The 22733-nt window shown below is 32.8% G+C and overlaps 1 protein-coding gene across 3 annotated transcripts in view; it reads right to left on the bottom strand.

Moving 5' to 3' along the window:
• Positions 1-12351: 12351 nt before the first annotated feature.
• Positions 12352-22733, bottom strand: part of LOC131691745 (aquaporin AQPAn.G-like) — a 29796-nt gene continuing 19414 nt past the window's right edge. Inside the window, exons 1-4 of one of the 3 annotated variants that reach the window (XM_058978372.1) lie at positions 20080-20287; positions 13457-13707; positions 13017-13391; positions 12352-12947 (exon numbers count right to left, since the gene is read on the bottom strand). In XM_058978372.1, the coding sequence (XP_058834355.1) occupies positions 12756-12947; positions 13017-13391; positions 13457-13707; positions 20080-20200 (939 nt within the window). In that variant the 5' untranslated portion in view covers positions 20201-20287 and the 3' untranslated portion in view covers positions 12352-12755. Of the gene's footprint in view, positions 12948-13016; positions 13392-13456; positions 13708-13794; positions 13926-20079; positions 20288-22733 lie in introns of those variants that run through there. The other 2 variants (XM_058978373.1, XM_058978371.1) reach the window with 2 other exon arrangements.

Raw genomic sequence — 22733 nt, 5'->3', positions numbered from 1 at the left:
GAAAACAATTTTATATATGGACAAGATGCGTTTTTGCAACGGTTTTTCAAGTGGCAGTGTATTCATTCATAAATAGGCTTTGTAGTATGTACCTACTAGTAGAATCAAAGTACTATAGGCTGAGTAGAAATGAATCACGTGATGGGGAAATGAATCAATGAATTGATCGAACGTTAATAATTTCGTTGTGCAATTTAGTAACAAATTAGATCTATCTACCTACACATTCGCCTCAAACATTAAACCCAAGCGCACAAAGCAAAATGAATCAACGCTGATGATGATGGGTAGAGCGAAAGAGACAACTAATACCATGACACTATGTTAACCGTATTTGCAAATGGAGCTCGCATGTACAAACGATTTTGTGTACGAATAATTATACATAAAAGTGTGCTGGAAACGAGCACAACACAAAAGATAGCATACGGACAAGCTCGTTCGCATTCACTGGGTAGCGTACCTCCACAGGCAGTGTAACGGACTTCTAACTCAGCTACACTGGCTGTAAAAGCACACAGAGCAATGATCTGCTTCGCCTGCCGCTCAACAGGCGACTGAGCTGCTTCGGCGAAATCCGTCCGTTTAAATAGTCGATCATGATGTCATTCATAGAAGCGTAGCGCGCTAGGTACACAAATCTGTCGTGCTGGACTAGGGAAGCGCTATCTTCTGTGTGTAAATGCGCGATATTTTGACTAGGTTGTTCATTATTTAAATTTTTAATGCATGATATCAAAAATCTTTGGGTTTATCTATTGGAATCTATTCTTAGAAATATTTCGGGGCGATATGCGCAAAAAATTTGAAAATTTATCGTGAGTTGGCTGAATTATATGCGTTTAAAATTGGATCACTTTTCGTTACATACCATTTTTGTAGAATTTGCTACGTGCACCCCTATATCGAAAACAAAGACGTAGTCCTACGTCAAAACGAAATGAGTCACGCATAAATGTCGTAGCAATTTGAGGGGTAGGGGGGCATACCAAATTTGTGATGAAGAGGAGGGTAGGCTCAGAAGATTTACCACGTAGCATTAAGCTTAATTGTTTTTGACGGGCTTCAAAATCCATTGATTAGAGAAAACAATTTAATGCTCCTCCATTCCTAAGAGAAACAAATTTATTTACACACAAGTTGCACTATGCTATATTTCTCCTTGGTAGAGAACAATTCTGGTAAAAACTATTTTCTCTCCATTATGGAGAAAATTGTTTAAAACCATTTTTGCGCGAGAAGAGCACAAAACATATAACTAAATTAGGAATGATCTTTGCGTTTCGATTTCGTCACATCAGAATCCGACACTAACTTAGTTAACGGACTAGTTCTCATCTGCCTAAAATGAGCTTCTTTTCTTGTGGGACACGCTTGACTAGAGGTTTGCTCAGGAACACAAATTGTGCCTCCGTTTTTTGGAGCTAGCGTCAATCCGGTGCTATTCACGCTATTTTTACAGTAAACGGCAAGTTACGGCGGATAGTTTGGAACAAAGTTGCAAATAGCCTACCGCTCGCCAGCATGTATTTCAACCCGCCTAGCCGCCTTTTTGTTCACTGGTAGCTTAATCCTTAACTAAGTTAGTGTCGGATTCTGATAAGACGAAGTCGGAACGCAAATTCCATAACTAATAATATAAAAAATAGAAAATAAAGGTATAATAATCATCGTAAATGAGGAAGTTTTTTTTCTACTTCAAAATTATTTTTTTTTACTTTTTTATTAACGACTTATAGTGAGTCAATCTTTTTCCTTTTTTATATTGTAACGACATATAATTAGCAAGGGACTGGAAGGTGAAGTATTTTTCAAATATTAAGAGCCATAGTACTCAAGGGAGAGCAAGGATTTGAAGTAAGAAAGTTTAGAAAAGCGTGGAGTAGGGTCAATGAACAAGCTTAGAGTTTTCCGGGTTACTTAGCTTTTTGTCCTCTGCAGCGCAGGAGTCAGGATCTTTTGGCATTAAATGCGAATCACCTGAGTCTGCGGCATGTCCGGACAAGCGTGAAGTCAATTTAATGACTTATGCTGTCGGAGCCGACCCCACTCCACGCTTTTCTAAACTTTCTTACTTCAAATCCTTGCTCTCCCTTGAGTACTATGGCTCTTAATATTTGAAAAATACTTCACCTTCCAGTCCCTTGCTAATTATATGTCGTTACAATACTTCAAAATTAACTTAAGAGGGGCGTCTGGTGTGGTGGGCAAAATCAATCGACTTCTTTGTTTATCCGTTTAATTGTTAGTATTGAACCTCTATTGAACCTCTAGAATAGTTTCCCACAATCTTGGTGGCCACACTGAACTTCTTTTGTTTTAAATAGTCATGCATTTCTCGAGCATATTTGCTATTACACACGCAGATTTCAATATATCTGCAATAGTTTTCGAAAAACTGACAGCAATAAAAATACAGTGTAAACAATACACTCCAAACTACTTCAACTCAAATTTGCAAGTGAAAATACCCAATGTTTCTACAGTGTTTTTCCCGTAACCCGTTTTTTCAAATTGGCGAACACAATAATTCAAAAATTAATCAACGAATTGATTTTTTATGTGTATGCACAATATGTGTAGATGAAAACTGAATAAAAAAAATGTTCTCTTTAATAACTTGAAGAAAAGTGTGTGGCTCTGCGTGACCCAAAATATATTTTTTAGTGTACAATGAATGTATAAATAAATCTTAACATTACACAAAAGATCCACTGTTACCTTGCCTTCAAAATTGTAAAATAAAATATCTTTCGTTTTGAGCCTTTTACACCAGACGCTCCCCTTAACAGAATGATATGTTTTTTTCTTTCTAAGTAGAAAGGTATTGCAATTGCTCTGAAAACCGACTTAAACCGGAATTACAGGGTAATGAGTACGATTGCACAACAAATCCCGACTTTAAGGGGTTACAAACCTTTTTATTTTTCAAAAAATCGAAATTCTATTTATTACTTTATCTGAAAGTACAACTTCTTGAGAATATTTTCCCAATTTTTTATAGAGATCTGAGAAATAGATCGAAAGTTACAATGCTTCCAAGCGCGCTTCGTATAACAAGAGCAGTTGTAATTTGAAATTTTAAACTCGATTATCTCGAAATGTAGTTCTTTCCAAAAACTTTTCTCGTACTTTAACGATTCCCTTGTAGCGCGTATATTTTTGTTTTGTAGATGTGAATTTTTAATGCAATTTTTGAAGCTTGAAACAGCGATTTTTTTTAGGAAAAAAGTTCACGAATACAGCAAAAAAAATTATTTATCCAACCAAACGTCAAGGTACGAGGAATACTCATATACTAATGGAGTTTTTTGATTTTTGGGATTTTAGTTGATCTATTCGTTTTCAATCGTGATCACCGCAAACCTCTTAAATCAAAAGGGGTTTCGGGGAAAAAGCCATAACTCCGCCAATTGTCATGAATTGAAAATTTTGTTAACAAATGCGGGATAAAACCGATGCTGAGTTACTTCAGAGTGTACTGGAGAGCATTAGTACGTGGTGTGATCTAAACAGAATGCTTTTAAACCTGAGTTTAAAACAGCACTTACGTTCAAATCATATTCATACTTTCATACATCGTGAATAAGGCATCACGACAGCTTGGGATCATTTTCCGAATAGCGAAAAACTTTACTGTTCGAATTCACTGTACACGGAAAACCGATTCATCACATTTTCAACTAAAAAATAAGTTGAGTTTTTGGTTTCGTCTAGTTAATATTTGGGCGAACTAAGTTTTTGTTGAAAACAATAATCCAACGCTGTTGGTTTGATGCTGTCAGTTTCAGTTTGGACACGAACGATTCAGCCTAGCACAAAACTTAAAAAGCTTACCCGAGCTAAAGCTTGAAATGCTTGTCTCAGCTTGTAACGCTTGTTTTAGTCCAGACACAATTGCATATGCTACCTACACTACCTTTTCAGCCAAGAAACAATCTAATCTAATCTAAACTAATCTCATTGTTGAATTAAACTGCTTCATCGTAAAATACAACATAGGATATTAAAAAAAATGTTGTGTCACCGAAATAGAATGATTTTGACAATTTTCGGCAATACTTTTAACTTTCAGTATACATGCATTGAAAAAAATGTCAATCAAAATCCTTTATTGAAATGTTTTTAAAGAAAAACTAGGTAAAACCAAAATGAGGTCAGTTGAATTTCTGTTTTTTGTGTACTGGTCCAGGTAGTTGCATCCAGGCTAAAACAAGCTTTCCAAGCTGAGACAACTACCTACCTGCAAAACCGTTAAGCCCAGCATGTATGAACATAGTTGCTGTCGCTACCTTGATGTATTTCAGTAAGGTGTGCATCTTGGCTACTTTGCTGTCATTTCGTATGATGTGCGTCTTGAATCAAAATCAATAATAATTTTCAATAACTGTTATTTGAAAATCTCGCAAAATTAAAAGAAAATTTAGTTACGTTTTTCATTTTGCTGTTGAAATCAACTAATTAGGAAAACAAGAATTTGTTATTTCCTTCATCGAATGGTTTTCAGTGCCGCAAATGCGCATCCAATGTGTAGTGGTTGGACATAAGCCGGGACATTACACGTATGAAATTACGACCCACATCCATCCCCCTGAACCAAGGCTTCGTTGATACCTTTGGGATAATCGAATGTAGCCATCGTTCAAGTTCCCCATTGCTCCACAAGGTTTGCTAACTGTTGAGTATCATCTGACGACATATACTAAAAAAATCGTCGAAGCAGATTGGTCTTTCGTGTATTTACATACATGATCTATTGCGCCCACCTTTGCTAAAGAGTCGGCCTTTTCATTGCCCGGGATAGAGCAATGAGAGGGGACCCAAAGAAAGGCTTAATTTTTCTTGTAAACTAGTGTTATATTATTGTCGATGGCACAAAAGCCGTACATTCAGTCGATTTCAATGCAGTCTATTTCCACCCATCCTTATCACTTGAGAATTGTTTCGTTCGGAATTCTCGTTCTGGAGATATGGGTTTATGAGCCTACACAAAATTATACCATGACAAAAGAATGGTTAAAACTACCAGAATAAGTATTTAAATTCATCGAAAAGCCAGTAGCTATTGAAAGTGTCCCTGGACTACTTTTGAAACACGAACATTATTGAAATTACAAGTCGTATTTTTTCTCAAAAAATGTGCTTTTAGTCACATTGTTCATGAAAAATGAATATTAGCCCAAGGTTGTATAATTTTCATTCGCCTGAATGCGAATTAAACTCATCTGCCGATTGGCTTTCCGTGCTAGATTTATCGAAAGGCAATACTTGAAAGAACCATCGAACAGATTGAAAACGAGAGCCGAAATCAAGCTCGAGAGGGTGAGAGCGACGGGAGACAGAGAATAAACTAACTCACAGCATAGGTTCATTCATATGCCATTCTCCTCTGACCATTTTCGTGTAGGCTGTGAGTCCACACTCGCACGAATTTTCGGAGCCAAGAATCATGGGAATGAAATTCACAATAATTGAATGAATCGCTTTTGCTTGAATGCCATTCGTGAACGCTATTTCGATGCCGGTGCTGTTGCTGTTCTTGTGCGCGTTGGTTATAAGTATCTACGTAACGAACATCGGAATACTGCTAGCGGCTGGTGGCTATAAAGTGTTCTACCTCGCTTCCCTGATTAGGAAGGAACTGATTTTAATGGGCTGCTGCCGTCTCCGGGAATCAAAATATTGCGTGAAAAATTACCTGATATACTAAATGAAAGCGCGCACGTCTGTCGTGAAATGGAGCGCAGTGTTCAAGGCATTCCAATAACATAAATCATGAATTAATTGGGCGGAAAAAAAACATCGCAAGTAAATCAATGGTTTGTATATTAAGGGGTTACATCACCATAAAGCGCGAAAAAAGAGGTAGGATGATGAGCCTATTTGCGCCATGTTTCAATTATCGCCCATTTGAAGCCGTTGGGTAGAGCAGTGTCTGCCATCTTTGTTCAACGCATTGAGTCAAATGGTAGCGCAACAATAGGGGCACTCGATTCGAGTTTTCATTGTGCTCAAACACGAGAATTTTACTGTTTTCAACGCATTTGTGTTATTATAATGGTTCTTAACAACAAAGCAAAGCGGTTGATGTCAATTTTTACGCATTCCATTGATTGTAAGGCAAGAGATTACCAATATGCAATAAATAGATGAATTGAGATCTTGTTAAATGAAATTTATAACATAACAAATTTAATCGAGTCATTTTATCACAAGAAGGAGAAATCAATTTCGAAAATACAGTATGATTCCGTTTTTGGCATGCTCCCTTTTTGGTACACTCCGATTTTGGTAACAATTGGGTTCAGTTGTTGGCAACAGTCTTGTTGTACTTAATAAGTCTTTTAAAAATTTACAATAGATATTTTTTTGTATCAATTGATATCACATTTGACTTTATTTCTAAAGATTGGAGTCATATTAACCCTTAGAGGCGCAAATCAATTTTTTATAAAATTTTGTGAAAATTGTCTCATAGCTTCAATGCATTACTGCGATAATTTTGAGATGGTTTTCGCAATGTTGTTTTAAAACAGCGTTATGCATTTAAGGGTTAATTAAATTTTACACTATACGTGTTGTATTTAATGATTACAATAAGTATATAAATGAATTATTTAGTGTCTGATGGAATCAATTTTTATAATAAGACCCAGAGTCTTTGCAATTTGAGAGTCTAGAACAGAGGAATGCGCATGCATGCATAATAAGACTAGTTCTGGAGAAAATTTTCAATAGAACCTTAGTAACATTGCGAGCCTCTTTTTCTTTCGATTATTACGACTTCGCTACAAAACTTGGCACTTAATTTTCATTACATATCGAAAGCTGACCATAGTGCGTCCCAAAGCCGTATTTAGGAATACAAAACTAATAGCACCCAAATAGTTTGTTTTAGCTTTATGCAGGGGCGGCGAAACACTTTACGCCCGAATGGGTAGAAAGCATAGGGTGAGGGGTCCATTAGTAAGGTTTTTTTCCCTTTTCGCAATGCACACGCTGACATTACATTCACAATAAATCACGTTCGTTTGAGCAAATGGAATTTTGGTACATCGATGTTTTCAAATGTGTGTAGTGCGAGATACATGCGTTACACATCTAAATTTTTTGAAATGGTTCAAAATTTCGAGTGGGTAATTACCCACTCGGTTATTTTCGAGTGGGTAACACTACACATACTACCCACGCTTTCCGCCGGCCCTGGCTTTATGTCTTTGGCAAATTTATTAGTTTTTTTGGTGATTTTTTTTAAATGAATGGAATTAGGGTGGTCCTTGTGGTTAGGGTGTTCAAAGTATCGACTGTTTAGATGTGTGAAGTTTACCTGCGCAATGCCTTACAACATAATAACACAATTAAATGGGAACTAGTTTGCTGAATAAACAGGGCGATGTATAATGGTTAATTTGTTATAATTTTTAAAAAGATTTGAGGTAGGGTGGCTCTTGAAAAATTGGGTTGTTTACCTCTCAAATGCATTGTTCTAGAGATTTTTGGAACTTTCATTGGCGCATATTTTTACCGTAGCACTGATTTTTCAATCCTTTTTGTTTGAACAGTTGCAAGTGATTTTTACAACAAAAATGTTTTGTTTTTCAAACCTACATATATTCAAGCATTGCAATTCGATTTTCAATCTAACACTTGCATTTGAAACATCAACGATTGTTTTGTTATGGAGAATCAATAACTGTAATTATTTTTTTAAAAGAGCTGTGTTTTTTAAACAAAGTTGTTTATTAATTTTCAGAAAGAAGAGATAACAGCCCCAGGAGCGAAATCAACACTACCATGCAGTGAATCGTTTGAGTTTTGACGTCCAGTGGACCGAATAAAAGCGATTGGGATTAAATGATATGTTACACCTCCGTAACAAGCGGCATTGCGCCCGAGAAGTGCGCGAAGATTGTGAGAATTTTACTTTTTTATTTTGGTTATGGATATTTTAACCTTAGGGCCATTTGCCTCTTTTTGGGTTAGAGAAATGTTTTTTTTTGAAGAATCTCAAGGCAATCGATTTACTGATTGAGCTATGCCCGTTATCGCGAGAATTCTACTGGATGACGGCTGAATTTGATTAAACATGAATAAAATTGAATTTGCTAATTTTTTCTTTCATCTCATTCCATTTCACATAATATTAAACATCCTTGAAACATTTTAGAAATCGTAAATTGAAAATCCACACTTTAAAAATAAGGTTCTATTTTTGGCACGGTTCCGGTTTTGGCAACTGAATAAAATAAAATTGTTGCCAAAAACGAAATCCTACTGCACTGTGAAAATTTCAAAACGATAAAAAATCATTTGCTCTAGTTACATTTCGATCAGCTAAAAAATGGTTTTCAATACACTCGAAGTGTACATAAGAGACGTTACGGCGGAATTGAATATTTGAAGATTTATATATTGCTTTCGTCTTCTATTTATTGGGATATCATTAGATACGAAATTTGCAAAAAGTACATTTTAGGCAATGATCATGGTGTAATAAACAACAAAAAATAGATTGGATCCATATTAAATTTTCTCAAAGTATGCAAATTATATAATATAATATAATATAATATAATATAATATAATATAATATAATATAATATAATATAATATAATATAATATAATATAATATAATATAATATAATATAATATAATATAATATAATATAATATAATATAATATAATATAATATAATATAATATAATATAATATAATATAATATAATATAATATAATATAATATAATATAATATAATATAATATAATATAATATAATATAATATAATATAATATAATATAATATAATATAATATAATATAATATAATATAATATAATATAATATAATATAATATAATATAATATAATATATATACTTTCCATCAAAAATGTCTATTTAAGAAAAGCGTCTCGCATGGAGCATAAAGTAGCTAAAGTGACAACAATTGGGTAATCTGAATTTTGTTTCTCATAAAAACTTGATTCGTCGAAGTCGATCTGTAAAAAAAAATCTATATATAGTGTTGTGGAGAATAAACTTCTAAAGGGGAGGTTATTTTTTCTATTGGATGTAAATTAGGTAAGTTTGAAATTGTTTGTGGAATAATTAAAAGACGTAAGAATTTTCGGCGATTTCCGTCTGAGAATCCGCGCGAAGCATGGTCCGAAAACTACGAGTCTGAAGTAAACTGAAAACAAAGATCATTACAATTTATTAACCTTACAACGGTTTCGTGACGATTTCTATACTTAAATGGTTTTGTGGGGTTCATTCATACCCCAGCACTAAAATTCATCCGCTAAAGCAAAAATTACGATAATGATCCAAGCGCATTTCATAGTTACTTTGCTGTAGTAGTTTTATTTTATTAAATAACAAATTCTATTGTTCAGCAATGTTGCAACTTACACTGTTTTATACAAGTTTCTCGCTTACTATGTATCGATATTTTGCTTACAGAAAAAGATATAATCAGTTTTCCGAATTATGTACACACTAACGTAAACGGTTTTGTGGGGTACATTTGTACCCCAGACAAATTTTAAACGGGCACTGTTAAGTTGATCAAGTGAAACGAATAGGTATCGCCTGCTATAATGGAAGTTTAATTATAAAAATGATTTATGACAAACATTGTTTGCAGTTAAAATAAACCGTAACAGAATTACAGGGATTGTGAATAGCCCTGGGGTTTAAATGTACCCAACAAAACCGTTCTAGGGTTAAAAGTCCATAATTTCTTAATTAAATTTCGGATCTCTAAGAAATGAAAAAAAACTCAAGTAAGGATTTACTCGAAATCAGCTCGCTTCGTCTGCTAAAGCCCATCAAACTACCAACTATCAATCGGGTCTTCAATGTAATTCTTTTGTAAGAAATGTAAAGAAGTTCAAAACGGTTCTACCGTTATACAGGGTGTTTGGTTCATGGTTAAGAATCTCTCGAGAGGCGATTGACTGTCATATTTGGAGCAAAAAATCGTTCTACCATCAAATCTCAACCATTACTAAGTTATTGAACTTTTTGTGTTAAAAACTTAGTTATTTTAAAATACCTTTTACTCAAAAAGTATACTTTGTATTTCAAATCTTTCAGTTCCATTGGATAGGTGAAAAAATTTCCCACTGAATTATGTACTTGTATGTCTCTGCTTATGAGGTTAAGTAACTTTTTTAAAGTAATTTATTGTAAATTTAACAGTTTTGATCGATTATTCGTTCATTTCTCGAAAATCTTAATAGTTAACATCATCATTTTAATAATTCAGATTGTTAGTCTTGAAACGCTGCATAATTCGTTCTTTGACATAATACACTTATCTTTTCTTGTTTTCATTTTTATCTCATTGTCACTAATACTAGCTCTAAATGAAAAAGTATGGCACTTATTGTTCCTTTTCTTTTATTCATTCGAAAGCCAGCAAAATTTTGGAGAGAAAAATGTATTAATACCTTTTTTTAAGTGAATTTAGTATTCTTTTGGAAGTAAATTAGTTTAAAGTTATTGTTATTATTTGCATTTTCGTTATTTTCTTAAAATAGTAAATAATAAAAATCACCATTATTATCATGGAATTAATGCATCTTAACAAGTTCTACAATTCTTTCTTTGACTCACTTCAATTATCTTTTTTGTTTCGACGCAAAATCGTTTTTATCACATCCTTTCATATGCAAAAACAACAATTTCGAACGCATTACATTTGTGGTGAGGTGATGCTGTGTTAACTATTAAATTGCAGCAAAATGAAAAGCGATAAGGATAAAATGTCAAATAACAAGTTATAGAGAATGTTAAGGGGCACCAAATTAACAATAGTTACGATTAATTTAGTTGACTAATAATTATAATAATTACAAAACTCTCCAAAAAACGCCAGTTTTAAGTTTTAAGTTACTAGTAAAAAGTCATCTAGTACACTTAACTAAGAGATATTTGTACATACATCGAAATGAAATTTTCTTAGATTTCTGATGAAACCTTGGAAATTACGATATAAACCATATTTTTTAGATTAAAGATTTTTAAGCACTTGCAAGTCGATTACAGGAAAAGTTTGGTTATGAAATTACAAAGAATCGAGAAGAGATAGGAATACTTCGTTGAAGAACAAATTATGTATCGTCCTAAAACCCAACTTTTGGATAATAGATATTGCTATAATCATAATTCATTATTTTTAGAAAATCAACAAAAAACTCATCAAAAACATTAACTTTTAAGTACTTTACAACTAAAAGGCAATTAAAACTAATTAACTGAAAGATATGAGGACACCATTCAATAGAAAATTTTATCAACTTTCCAATGCAAAGTATACTTTTCTAGTTAGAGATATTTTAAGATAAATAAGTGTATTACACAAAAAGTTCAATAACTCTGTAACGGTTGAGATTTGATGGTATGTGAAGAACGATTTTTTACTCCAAATATGATAATCAATCACCCTTCGAGAGGTTCTTAATCATGAACCAAACACCCTGTATACGAAAAAGTGCGTGCTCCTATTTGTAAATTGAGATAAAGTTTGTTTCCGCTTCTCCATACATTTCACAAGGGAAGAAAAAATTGAACAATGAGCGCATTGAACTTTCAAATATTGTAGCGGGTTCAAACCGTTCATCAAAACCTCTGGAAATTTTGTCAAATATCTATTCATATGCCCTACAATATTAAAAATAGCTTTGAACCGAAATAGATGATATTTTTTCCCACCTCGGCATCATTGTGTAATGCAGTGAGTTGGAAAACGAAACAATTGTGCATTCGTCCAATTTAGTCAAGACAACATTCGATATTCTGTTGGAATCGTGAAGCTTGAGTTAGCGTCAGCCGGAACCAGTGGATATGGACACTCCCACTATAGAACCAGAAGTATCTACCCAACCATCAGTACCGTTTACACAATCGTGTCAACGACCACCAAATTTCAATCGTGGTCACTTTTCTCTGAATTGAAACTGATCGAGGCTTCCTTAGTGAAGCTAAACCAAATTCATTTGAGTGCCTAAAATTATTATATGACTCAAAAACCGGTTCCGTAGGATTCTTCCATTATAACTGTGGTGCCTCTGGAGAGTGCCACAAGGAAGCAATCTTAGGCCGTTACTTTTCGCTCTGTTTTTCAATAGTTATTAACTGTTTTACGCTGACAACCTCAAAATATTTCTTATTATATGATTTTTTACAGACTTATTAAATGTACTGAAACCGATTAAGATGCATTTGGTTATTGGTGTGATAATGTGTTTGTATCTAAAATTGCAGTTTTAATGTGACGATGAGTCATCCGAAATCTACCATTAATATGATTTCTTTTGTAGTTGTTCATTTATTTTCAAACACGTTTGGAATCATTTAAAAAATTTATTCAATTTTTTTAGCTTTAAAAATATAACAATAATGGTCCTAAAATCTTTAAAGGATATGTTCAGTAGAACTTTAACATTAAGTATCGAGACATTTGATTCAAATTTAATTGTCATTGTCGTAGATCCTAACGCGTATGAATAAAACAATATGCATAGATCAGATATCCATGGCAAATATTCAACACTATTCTAACTATGATAATCCAATATCATTTGGTACACAAACCTTTCAAATAAAGATGATAATGTAATATTCGTTTGAGCAAAATTATAAAACATAGCAATGGTAATGATTAATGACTAATTTTACAGGATGGCGCAACAGTGCTTATCATTCGAAGCCTGAGGGTTTGCGAAATTTTCACCGTTTCCAATCGACATTGACTCAAAGTTTCGGCGACGAACCGACGGGCAGTTGGTTACCGGCGGTGACTCCGCACACACAACCAGGCTGGTGTTTCACTATTTCCGGACTAGCTTTTACCAACGGTTCATCTTCGGGAGCTTCTCTCCGGAATACGTATTTGTAGATGAGAGTGAAAATTATACCAGCCAGCGGAGGAGCAACCATGTACACCTAAAATTCGAACAAAAGTTCAATTGACTGTTTTCATGAATTAGTGATAAATCCGAGAAAATGACTTACCCACAACATTTTGTAGCTAGCATTCCAAACTGCAGGTGCTAGGGTACGAGCCGGATTCATACTGGCCCCGGTATACGGTCCACCGGCAATCGATATTCCGCCCACTATGAGGGCGAATTTAAGCGGAACTGAGTCGGTGTTTTTCCGGTTTCTTGGATCCCAAATTCCCACGTTGGCCCAGACCAGAATTCCAGTGAGGAAAAATTCTACCGTAAACGTCTCGAACGTTGTCAGGTCATCGTGGGGCGCCGTAACGCAGGTACCCTGTCCAACATCCAATGCGATGGAGAATATTTCCGATGGTGTGATACCCGTCAGCAGTCCAAAACCAACCAGTCCACCGGTGAACTGTGCGATGATGTACAGGATCAGCATCTGAAATCGAGAATATTTATTTATAGGCATTTGTATTTATTTATTAATAGAAAGATAGAACTCACCGGAAGCGTCAACGTGCCATAGATCCAGGCAGCGATCGAAACGCTCGGATTAATGTGAGCGCCAGAGACGCAACCGAAAATAATGATCACCATCATGACTGTCATACCGAAGCCCAAGCCGGCGGACATGTTACTCGGCACATGACCGAACCCGGTGACGGTGCACATGCAGCCTAGGAACATGAGAATCCCGGTGCCCAGGAACTCCGCCAGAACAATGCATATCGTATTCCATCCGTTGTGGCCGGTGCCTGTGAAGGGAAAAACGTTTCACGCCGTTATTAAAGTGTCATGGAAATCGATACTTCTATTTAGTGTACAAAACTTGATATCTATACCCGCTAGAAATTGAAAAAAATCTTCCGGTTTCATTCAGGAAATTAATTTTAATTGGTTTTAAACTTTCTAACCAAATCGCGTATTTCGTCGTTGCATCAAGCGTATCGATGCACTTTGCATAACATGTGCTATTTTGCGGCTAACAGTGGTGTTGGTGCGGTTAGTTCGCTTCTGCGTATAAGCGACGAGCTTTCCATGAAGCTTGCCGTTTAACACGGTGGCGCCATCTGCATTTCAGTTGTTAAGTTTATAAGTTTACAATTTTTACACTCTCATTTGAATCTAAGAAAATAAGAAATTTTAGTAGGGCAATTTTGACTGACAATAATTGTCGTATTGCGATTCTCTTCGAAAGCTAGAAGTTTTACGCAATAGTTTGACTCCAAGTACTGATAATCATAAGTATCACTTATAAGCACTCAAATTTTGGAAAATTTGATGTGATATTCTGATTTTTTAGCACAAGTCTTGTTTAACCTAATTGTAGACAATTTTTTAAGTTGGTTCGTTCTGCTGTGTTCTATTGCTCTTCTGTCCAATTTTAAACCCTTATTTCCAGTTTGTTTCCAGTCCGAATTGAACATTAGCATTATTTGCTAAATTTCGTAACATTTGTAAAATTTGTAAAATTTGCAAAAAATTGTAAAATTTGCAAAAATTTGTAAAATTTGCAAAAATTTGTAAAATTTGCAAAAATTTGTAAAATTTGCAAAAATTTGTAAAATTTGCAAAAATTTGTAAAATTTGCAAAAATTTGCAAAAATTTGTAAAATTTGCAAAAATTTGTAAAATTTGCAAAAATTTGTAAAATTTCGTAAAATTTCGTAGAATTTTGTAAAATTTCGTAAAATTTTGTAAAATTTCGTAAAATTTCGTAAAATTTTGTAAAATTTCGTAAAATTTGTAAAATTTCGTCAAATTTGTAAAATTTCGTAAAATTTGTAAAATTTCGTCAAATTTGTAAAATTTCGTAAAATTTGTAAAATTTCGTAAAATTTCGTAAAATTTGTAAAATTTACAAAAATTTGTAAAATTTGCAACAATTTGTAAAAATTTGAAAAAAATTGTAAAACTTGCAAAAATTTGTAAAATTTGCAAAAAATTGTAAAATTTGCAAAAATTTGTAAAATTTGCAAAAATTTGCAAAAATTTGTAAAATTTGCAAAAATTTGTAAAATTTGTAAAATTTGTAAAATTTGCAAAAATTTGCAAAAATTTGTAAAATTTGCAAAAATTTGTAAAATTTGCAAAAATTTGTAAAATTTGCAAAAATTTGTAAAATTTCGTAGAATTTTGTAAAATTTCGTAAAATTTTATAAAATTTCGTAAAATTTTGTAAAATTTCGTAAAATTTTGAAAAATTTCGTAAAATTTCGTAAAATTTTGTAAATGTTCGTGAAAGTTCGTAAAATTTCGTAAAAGTTCGTAAAATTTCGTAAAAGTTCGTAAAAGTTCGTAAAAGTTCGTAAAATTTCGTAAAATTTCGTAAAAGTTCGTAAAATTTCGTAAAAGTTCGTAAAAGTTCGTAAAATTCCGTAAAAGTTCGTAAAATTTCGTTAAATTTCGTAAAATTTCGTAAAATGTCGTAAAATGTCGTAAAATTTCGTAAAATTTCGTAAAATTTCGTAAAATTTCGCAAAATTTCGTAAAATTTCGTAAAATTTCGTAAAATTTCGTAAAATTTCGTAAAATTTCGTAAAATTTCGTAAAATTTGTAAAATTTGTAAAATTTCGTAAAATTTGTACGATTTCGTAAAATTTCATAAAATTTGTAAAATATCGTAAAATTTGTAAAATTTCGTAAAATTTGTAAAATTTCGTAAAATTTGTAAAATTTCGTAAAATTTGTAAAATTTCGTCAAATTTGTAAAATTTCGTAAAATTTGTAAAATTTCGTCAAATGTGTAAAATTTCGTAAAATTTGTAAAATTTCGTCAAATTTGTAAAATTTCGTAAAATTTGTAAAATTTCGTAAAATTTGTAAAATTTACAAAAATTTGTAAAATTTGCAACAATTTGTAAAAATTTGAAAAAAATTGTAAAACTTGCAAAAATTTGTAAAATTTGCAAAAAATTGTAAAATTTGCAAAAATTTGTAAAATTTGCAAAAATTTGCAAAAATTTGTAAAATTTGCAAAAATTTGTAAAATTTGTAAAATTTGTAAAATTTGCAAAAATTTGCAAAAATTTGTAAAATTTGCAAAAATTTGTAAAATTTGCAAAAATTTGTAAAATTTGCAAAAATTTGTAAAATTTCGTAGAATTTTGTAAAATTTCGTAAAATTTTATAAAATTTCGTAAAATTTTGTAAAATTTCGTAAAATTTTGAAAAATTTCGTAAAATTTCGTAAAATTTTGTAAATGTTCGTGAAAGTTCGTAAAATTTCGTAAAAGTTCGTAAAATTTCGTAAAAGTTCGTAAAAGTTCGTAAAATTTCGTAAAATTTCGTAAAAGTTCGTAAAATTTCGTAAAAGTTCGTAAAAGTTCGTAAAATTCCGTAAAAGTTCGTAAAATTTCGTAAAATTTCGTTAAATTTCGTAAAATTTCGTAAAATGTCGTAAAATGTCGTAAAATTTCGTAAAATTTCGTAAAATTTCGTAAAATTTCGCAAAATTTCGTAAAATTTCGTAAAATTTCGTAAAATTTCGTAAAATTTCGTAAAATTTCGTAAAATTTGTAAAATTTGTAAAATTTCGTAAAATTTGTACGATTTCGTAAAATTTCATAAAATTTGTAAAATATCGTAAAATTTGTAAAATTTCGTAAAATTTGTAAAATTTCGTAAAATTTGTAAAATTTCGTAAAATTTGTAAAATTTCGTCAAATTTGTAAAATTTCGTAAAATTTGTAAAATTTCGTCAAATGTGTAAAATTTCGTAAAATTTGTAAAATTTCGTCAAATTTGTAAAATTTCGTAAAATTTGTAAAATTTCGTAAAATTTGTAAAATTTCGTAAAATTTGTAAATTTTACAAAAATTTGTAAAATTTGCAACAATTTGTAAAAATTTGAAAAAATTTGTAAAACTTGCAAAAATTTGTAAAACTTGCAAAAATTTGTAAAATTTGCAAAAATTTGTAAAATTTGCAAAAATTTGTAAAATTTGCAAAAATTTGCAAAAATTTGCAAAAATTTGCAAAAATTTGCAAAAATTTGTAAAATTTGCAAAAATTTGTAAAATTTGCAAAAATTTGTAAAATTTGCAAAAATTTGTAAAATTTCGTAAAATTTCGTAGATTTTTGTAAAATTTCGTAAAATTTTGTAAAATTTCGTAAAATTTTGTAAAATTTCGTAAAATTTTGTAAAATTTCGTAAAATTTCGTAAAATTTTGTAAATGTTCGTAAAAGTTCGTAAAATTTCGTAAAAGTTCGTAAAATTCCGTAAAAGTTCGTAAAATTTCGTAAAATTTCGTTAAATTTCGTAAAATTTCGTAAAATTTCGTAAAATTTCGTAAAATTTCGTAAAATTTCGTAAAATTTCGTAAAATTTCGTAAAATGTCGTAAAATTTCGTAAAATTTCGTAAAATTTCGTAAAATTTCGTAAAATTTCGTAAAATTTCGTAAAATTTCGTAAAATTTCGTAAAATTTCGTAAAATTTCGTAAAATTTCGTAAAATTTCGTAAAATTTCGTAAAATTTCGTAAAATTTCGTAAAATTTCGTAAAATTTCGTAAAATTTCGTAAAATTTCGTAAAATTTCGTAAAATTTCGTAAAATTTCGTAAAATTTCGTAAAATTTCGTAAAATTTCGTAAAATTTCGTAAAATTTCGTAAAATTTCGTAAAATTTCGTAAAATTTCGTAAAATTTCGTAAAATTTCGTAAAATTTCGTAAAATTTCGTAAAATTTCGTAAAATTTCGTAAAATTTCGTAAAATTTCGTAAAATTTCGTAAAATTTCGTAAAATTTCGTAAAATTTCGTAAAATTTCGTAAAATTTCGTAAAATTTCGTAAAATTTCGTAAAATTTCGTAAAATTTCGTAAAATTTCGTAAAATTTCGTAAAATTTCGTAAAATTTCGTAAAATTTCGTAAAATTTCGTAAAATTTCGTAAAATTTCGTAAAATTTCGTAAAATTTCGTAAAATTTCGTAAAATTTCGTAAAATTTCGTAAAATTTCGTAAAATTTCGTAAAATTTCGTAAAATTTCGTAAAATTTCGTAAAATTTCGTAAAATTTCGTAAAATTTCGTAAAATTTCGTAAAATTTCGTAAAATTTCGTAAAATTTCGTAAAATTTCGTGAAATTTCGGAAAATTTCGTAAAATTTCGTAAAATTTCGTAAAATTTCGTAAAATTTCGTAAAATTTCGTAAAATTTGGTAAAATTTCGTAAAATTTCGTAAAATTTCGTAAAATTTGTACAATTTCGTAAAATTTGTAAAATTTCGTAAAATTTGTAAAATTTCGTAAAATTTCGTAAAATTTCGTAAAATTTGTGAAATTTCGTAAAATTTCGCAAAATTTCGTAAAATTTCGTAAAATTTGTAAAATTTCGTAAGATATCGTAAAATTTCGTAAAATTTCGTAAAATTTCGTAAAATTTCTTAAAATTTCGTAAAATTTATATTTTTTCCTGTCTTTTATCCATATATAGTTTCCATGCTTTTATTTTATCTTTCGTCAATATTTATCTAGTTTTCTTCATCTTCTATTCTTTTCTGTTTCATCTCTCTTTATTTTTCCGTTCTTTTTTCATTCTTTCTTGGGCACTTCTGTATTTCTTCCATTGCGTTTCTTCCTTCCTTCTTGCTGCCTTCTTTGTTTTATTTCATTTTTTCTTTTATTTATGCACCTTCCATCTCTCTTTTTTCTATAATCCTTATTTTCTTCCATATGTCGAAGCTTTCTATTTAAATCTTACTTACTTTACTTCTTCCTGTAGTATTTTTTGTTTTATTACCGATCATCCTTCTAACATTGTTCTGCATCGCATTTCTTTCTCTTTTTCCCTATTTTTTCTTAACTTATTCTTCTTTCTTGTACTTCTTTTTCTCTCCCATCTTTCTTTCTTTAAATATTTTTGTCTTCCGTCGTATTTCTTTTTTCTTTATTATTTCTTTCTTCTGGCATCCTTCTTTCTTTATTTGTTTTGTTATCCATTTTTTCCTCTCCATTCCCTTTCTTTTTAAACTTTTTTCTTTCCTTTTTAGTCTATCTACTTTCTTCCATCTCTGTTTCTTCTTCTACTATGTCCCCTTTTCACCCCTTTTCATTACTGCTTCGGTTTTGCTACTTCCTTCTTTATTTCATATTTCTTCCATTTTTATTTCTTATTTCATTGTATATTGCTTTTTGTTTACTTTCTTCCTTCTTTAAGTTATTGTTCACTCAAAACATAAAAATTACATGGATGCTTTGATTTCTCATAGATATTATAGTTTATTACAAATGTAGATTAAATTCTGCCTTAAATTAATCTGTCTTGTTAATTGATCTAGATGTTAAAGTGCAGCTGTAATCGGTAATCCTTATCAAAAAACACTTTTCTAAATTCAATCATTTGTAAACATGTGAACGAGTCGGTAGTGATTTCAAGTACCATCGGAACTAGACGTCTCGGACAATAGCAACATACTTGAGTGGGTTGAAGTGGAATCAGATTACAACCATGTATGATTTCGCTTATCAACAACTTATCTCTTTTGGCAGTGGCTGTGGCTTTTATCTCGCCGCCGTATAATTGTAACGAAAAATTGCACTTTCTGGCACTGAATGAATGAACCATTTTAATCTTTTCCTATTGGAAACAGAACAGACGTTTGAAGTTTGTTGGGTCTAATTTTTATTAGTACAAGATGAAGCCGATTGTTTTTTAAAATTATAGAACTACCAAGCTTTTGTCGAAATGGTGGTTATTCTTTTATTTGTTTAGATAACTCAAACCACACACTTTAAAACTGTTTTTTCAAAACATACATGTGATTAGTTCCAAGATGTTTTCGTCGATTTGTTACATCGTGATTTGATTCCTTACTTGTTAGACTCAAGATAGGTCCATTGTCAGCACTTGAATCGAACCATTGCGGAACTTAGTCTGCTATTTTGATTTTGAACTTGACTTTTCACGTGTTCAACACAAACAAGGTTGGTGCAGGATTTATACTGTCACTAAAAATTGGATCACGATCGGGCTATGAACATATGTCGACGGACACTATCTCGGCACAATCAAGTCATGTGCTTTCTTTTGCTTATTGTTTGCCTTTTCGTGGATAGCTAATGTAGTTCCAAAAACAACGGGAAACACTGGATTAGCACAATTATTGCTAGTTGATAGCTTACTACACAAAGATCCCCGTTTGACCGGCTGTGCCGACTGCTTGCCCCCTTCCCCATTGGTAGTGCCCGTTTCCAAACTTGCTTGTTTTTTGCCAAAAATGTTCCAACTGGTTCCACTAGCCATGATGATTCACTATGAATAGTTTCCAGTTTAATCCGTCCACTTCCAAGGTCCCGAATGCACTGAGTCTCGCTCGGGTGTAGGCGGTTATTGATTGTTGCGCTACTGGGCGCTATCTAACCAACTCATTCTCACAGTTCCAGCCCAGTCCTCCAGCATCAGCCATCCAACAGGGGTATATTAGCTCTTCATTACTTAACCACTGTTGGCTGCACTGATAGGGAGTCCTCCTATGATAATGAAGTGCGTTGTTTGCGATAAGCGAATGGCCCCCGCTCGTGTGTTGCGCTGTCTTGTCGAATTGAGTATCGATGCCACTAATCCAGAAATGTCCGAGATTGCGGAATGAGCACGCGTCGCCTAACATATTTGTGGCTTACGTGGTTTTAGTTTTTTTTTTGCAGCTCGTGTGCGGGTGGTGAGCTCACGTAAAAAAAAAGTGGTACGTGAAAGCTGCCTATGAGAGTTATCTTTACTGGCAGTGGATAACTTGTGCATGCACTTGCTTCATTAATTATTATATCTCATGCGACGATTCGTAGCAAAAGGACACAAATAATGACGGTTATTCTTAGGCACAGAATTTGTCGTGTGTCAAAAGCGATTTAACAAAAAGGGTGTTATTTGACCACGAAATCTGGATCCATTTCAGATTAAAATTATTGGAAATAGGATACTTGGCTTCCTATACAATATATAGGATCACCTAATTCTAATCGAGATTATATTATTTGATAATCAATCAAAATGGAAAATAGCCAACCATCACTTCGTTCAGCGTAGAATCCATCAGCTTGTTTACCATCCTCATTCATTATATCGTGTGCATCTTCCCTGCAATCTGGCAGCCATCACTGTACAATTCATCGACAGATTCATGTCTCAGTCGTTAATCACAATCGCTGCATGGGCACGTTTCTTTCTTATACTTTTCATACTCGGCCTCCATGATCACGTTTTTCGCCGCACACTTGGTGAAATTTTTGTAGTCTGCTGTTCATATACCACGTGGACAAAAAAAACCTTCGTTTTTCACCCTCTCCTTCCTCACCGTGGACGAAGCGTGGACAATTTCTGTACCCCTACATCTTCTCTACGATGTCTATATCGACTTTCCGAATTGTTTTTCGAGTAAATTCATAAAAATGTTCTTATGTGTTAGGATCAGGCTCGTGCACAAGGGTATGGTTTTAGGGGTTTAAACCCCTCCCATGAGAATTTTGACTTACTATTAAAAATATTTTAACTTCCTGTTCAAGAAAAAAATATACTGCGAGCCGCTTTGACACATAAAAAGTCATTTGAATTCGATCACTCTAGAAACAAGTCTTCGATGAAACCAAGCAAGAAATATTTCGAGGGTTGTAAGTTAAATTTGTCGTCTTCTCTGGATCGGTGAATGTTTCAACAAGTTTCGATATTGGAAACAGTTGTGAGTAGACTAATTACACAGGAAAATCGGTCAGCGGGAGCTAAATTCGAAGTCGGAGAAAATCGAGACATCGTAGTCTAAGGCAATTTCACCACCGATGATTTCACTGGCTGACAGCAGGATCGTGAAAATGGGCATCGGTATCGAGAGAAATACCGTCGCCGAGGCACTTTTAGCACCAGCTAGCAGACGCCTAGGAACAAGTAGCGCCATGAAGGGTAAGAAACCCTACGAAGGTAATTGTAAAGAGATGTAAATCGGCAGAGGGGAGAGGTGGTGACAGTACAGTCAAAGCTAAACCATCTGCAAAGAATGGCGCTTATGGCGTTGACTGGTGTTTTCAGCTCGACTCCGACTGCTGCTCTTGAGGCACTTCTAAATATCAAACCATTACACATACACCTCAAACAAGAAGCACTATCATGTGCACACAGACTGCAGGTTACTGGGCTTTGGAACAGTAATCATGTTGATCTTGCTGCCAGTCATACACGATTGTGGTCACAAATGGTTACATGGGGTGAAGATATTCTTACTCCCAGCGATATTACACTCACTTGTAGTTTTCCTTACAGGACATTCCATGTGAAGATTCCCTCTCGAGAGGAGTGGTTGTCTGGCTTTATGGAAAGACAACAACAAACGCAAGTGGTTTGTTACACTGACGGTTCTCTGATGGAGAGACGTGCTGGTGCTGGTGTCTACTGTCGTGAAATGAGATTGGAACAATCTCACTCACTAGGTAGATACTGTACTGTATTCCAAGCAGAAATCTTTGCGATTATGTGCGGGGTGCAATCGGGCCTTCAACTGAGTTTGTCCGGCAGAGTTATAAACTTCTGCTCCGATAGTCAGGCTGCAATCAAGGCCCTTAGCTCAGACAAATCCCGGTTCAAGCTAGTGATCGCGTGCCGAACCCAAATCGAAGAACTAAGCATTGTCAACACTATCTACCTTGTCTGGGTGCCCGGACATTGCGGTATTACTGGAAATGAATGGGCTGACGAATTGGCCAGGGCAGGTTCAGCGATTGACTTCGTTGGTCCTGAGCCTGCGCTGCTAATTTCGACAAGTTGGTTAAGGGAAAAAATACGGTCCTGGGCT

The sequence above is a fragment of the Topomyia yanbarensis genome, chromosome 3 (genome assembly GCF_030247195.1).
Source record: "Topomyia yanbarensis strain Yona2022 chromosome 3, ASM3024719v1, whole genome shotgun sequence".
Taxonomy (NCBI): domain Eukaryota; kingdom Metazoa; phylum Arthropoda; class Insecta; order Diptera; family Culicidae; genus Topomyia; species Topomyia yanbarensis.
The sequence above is the reverse complement of the archived record's forward strand: the minus strand, read 5'-3'. Positions and strand labels throughout refer to the sequence as shown.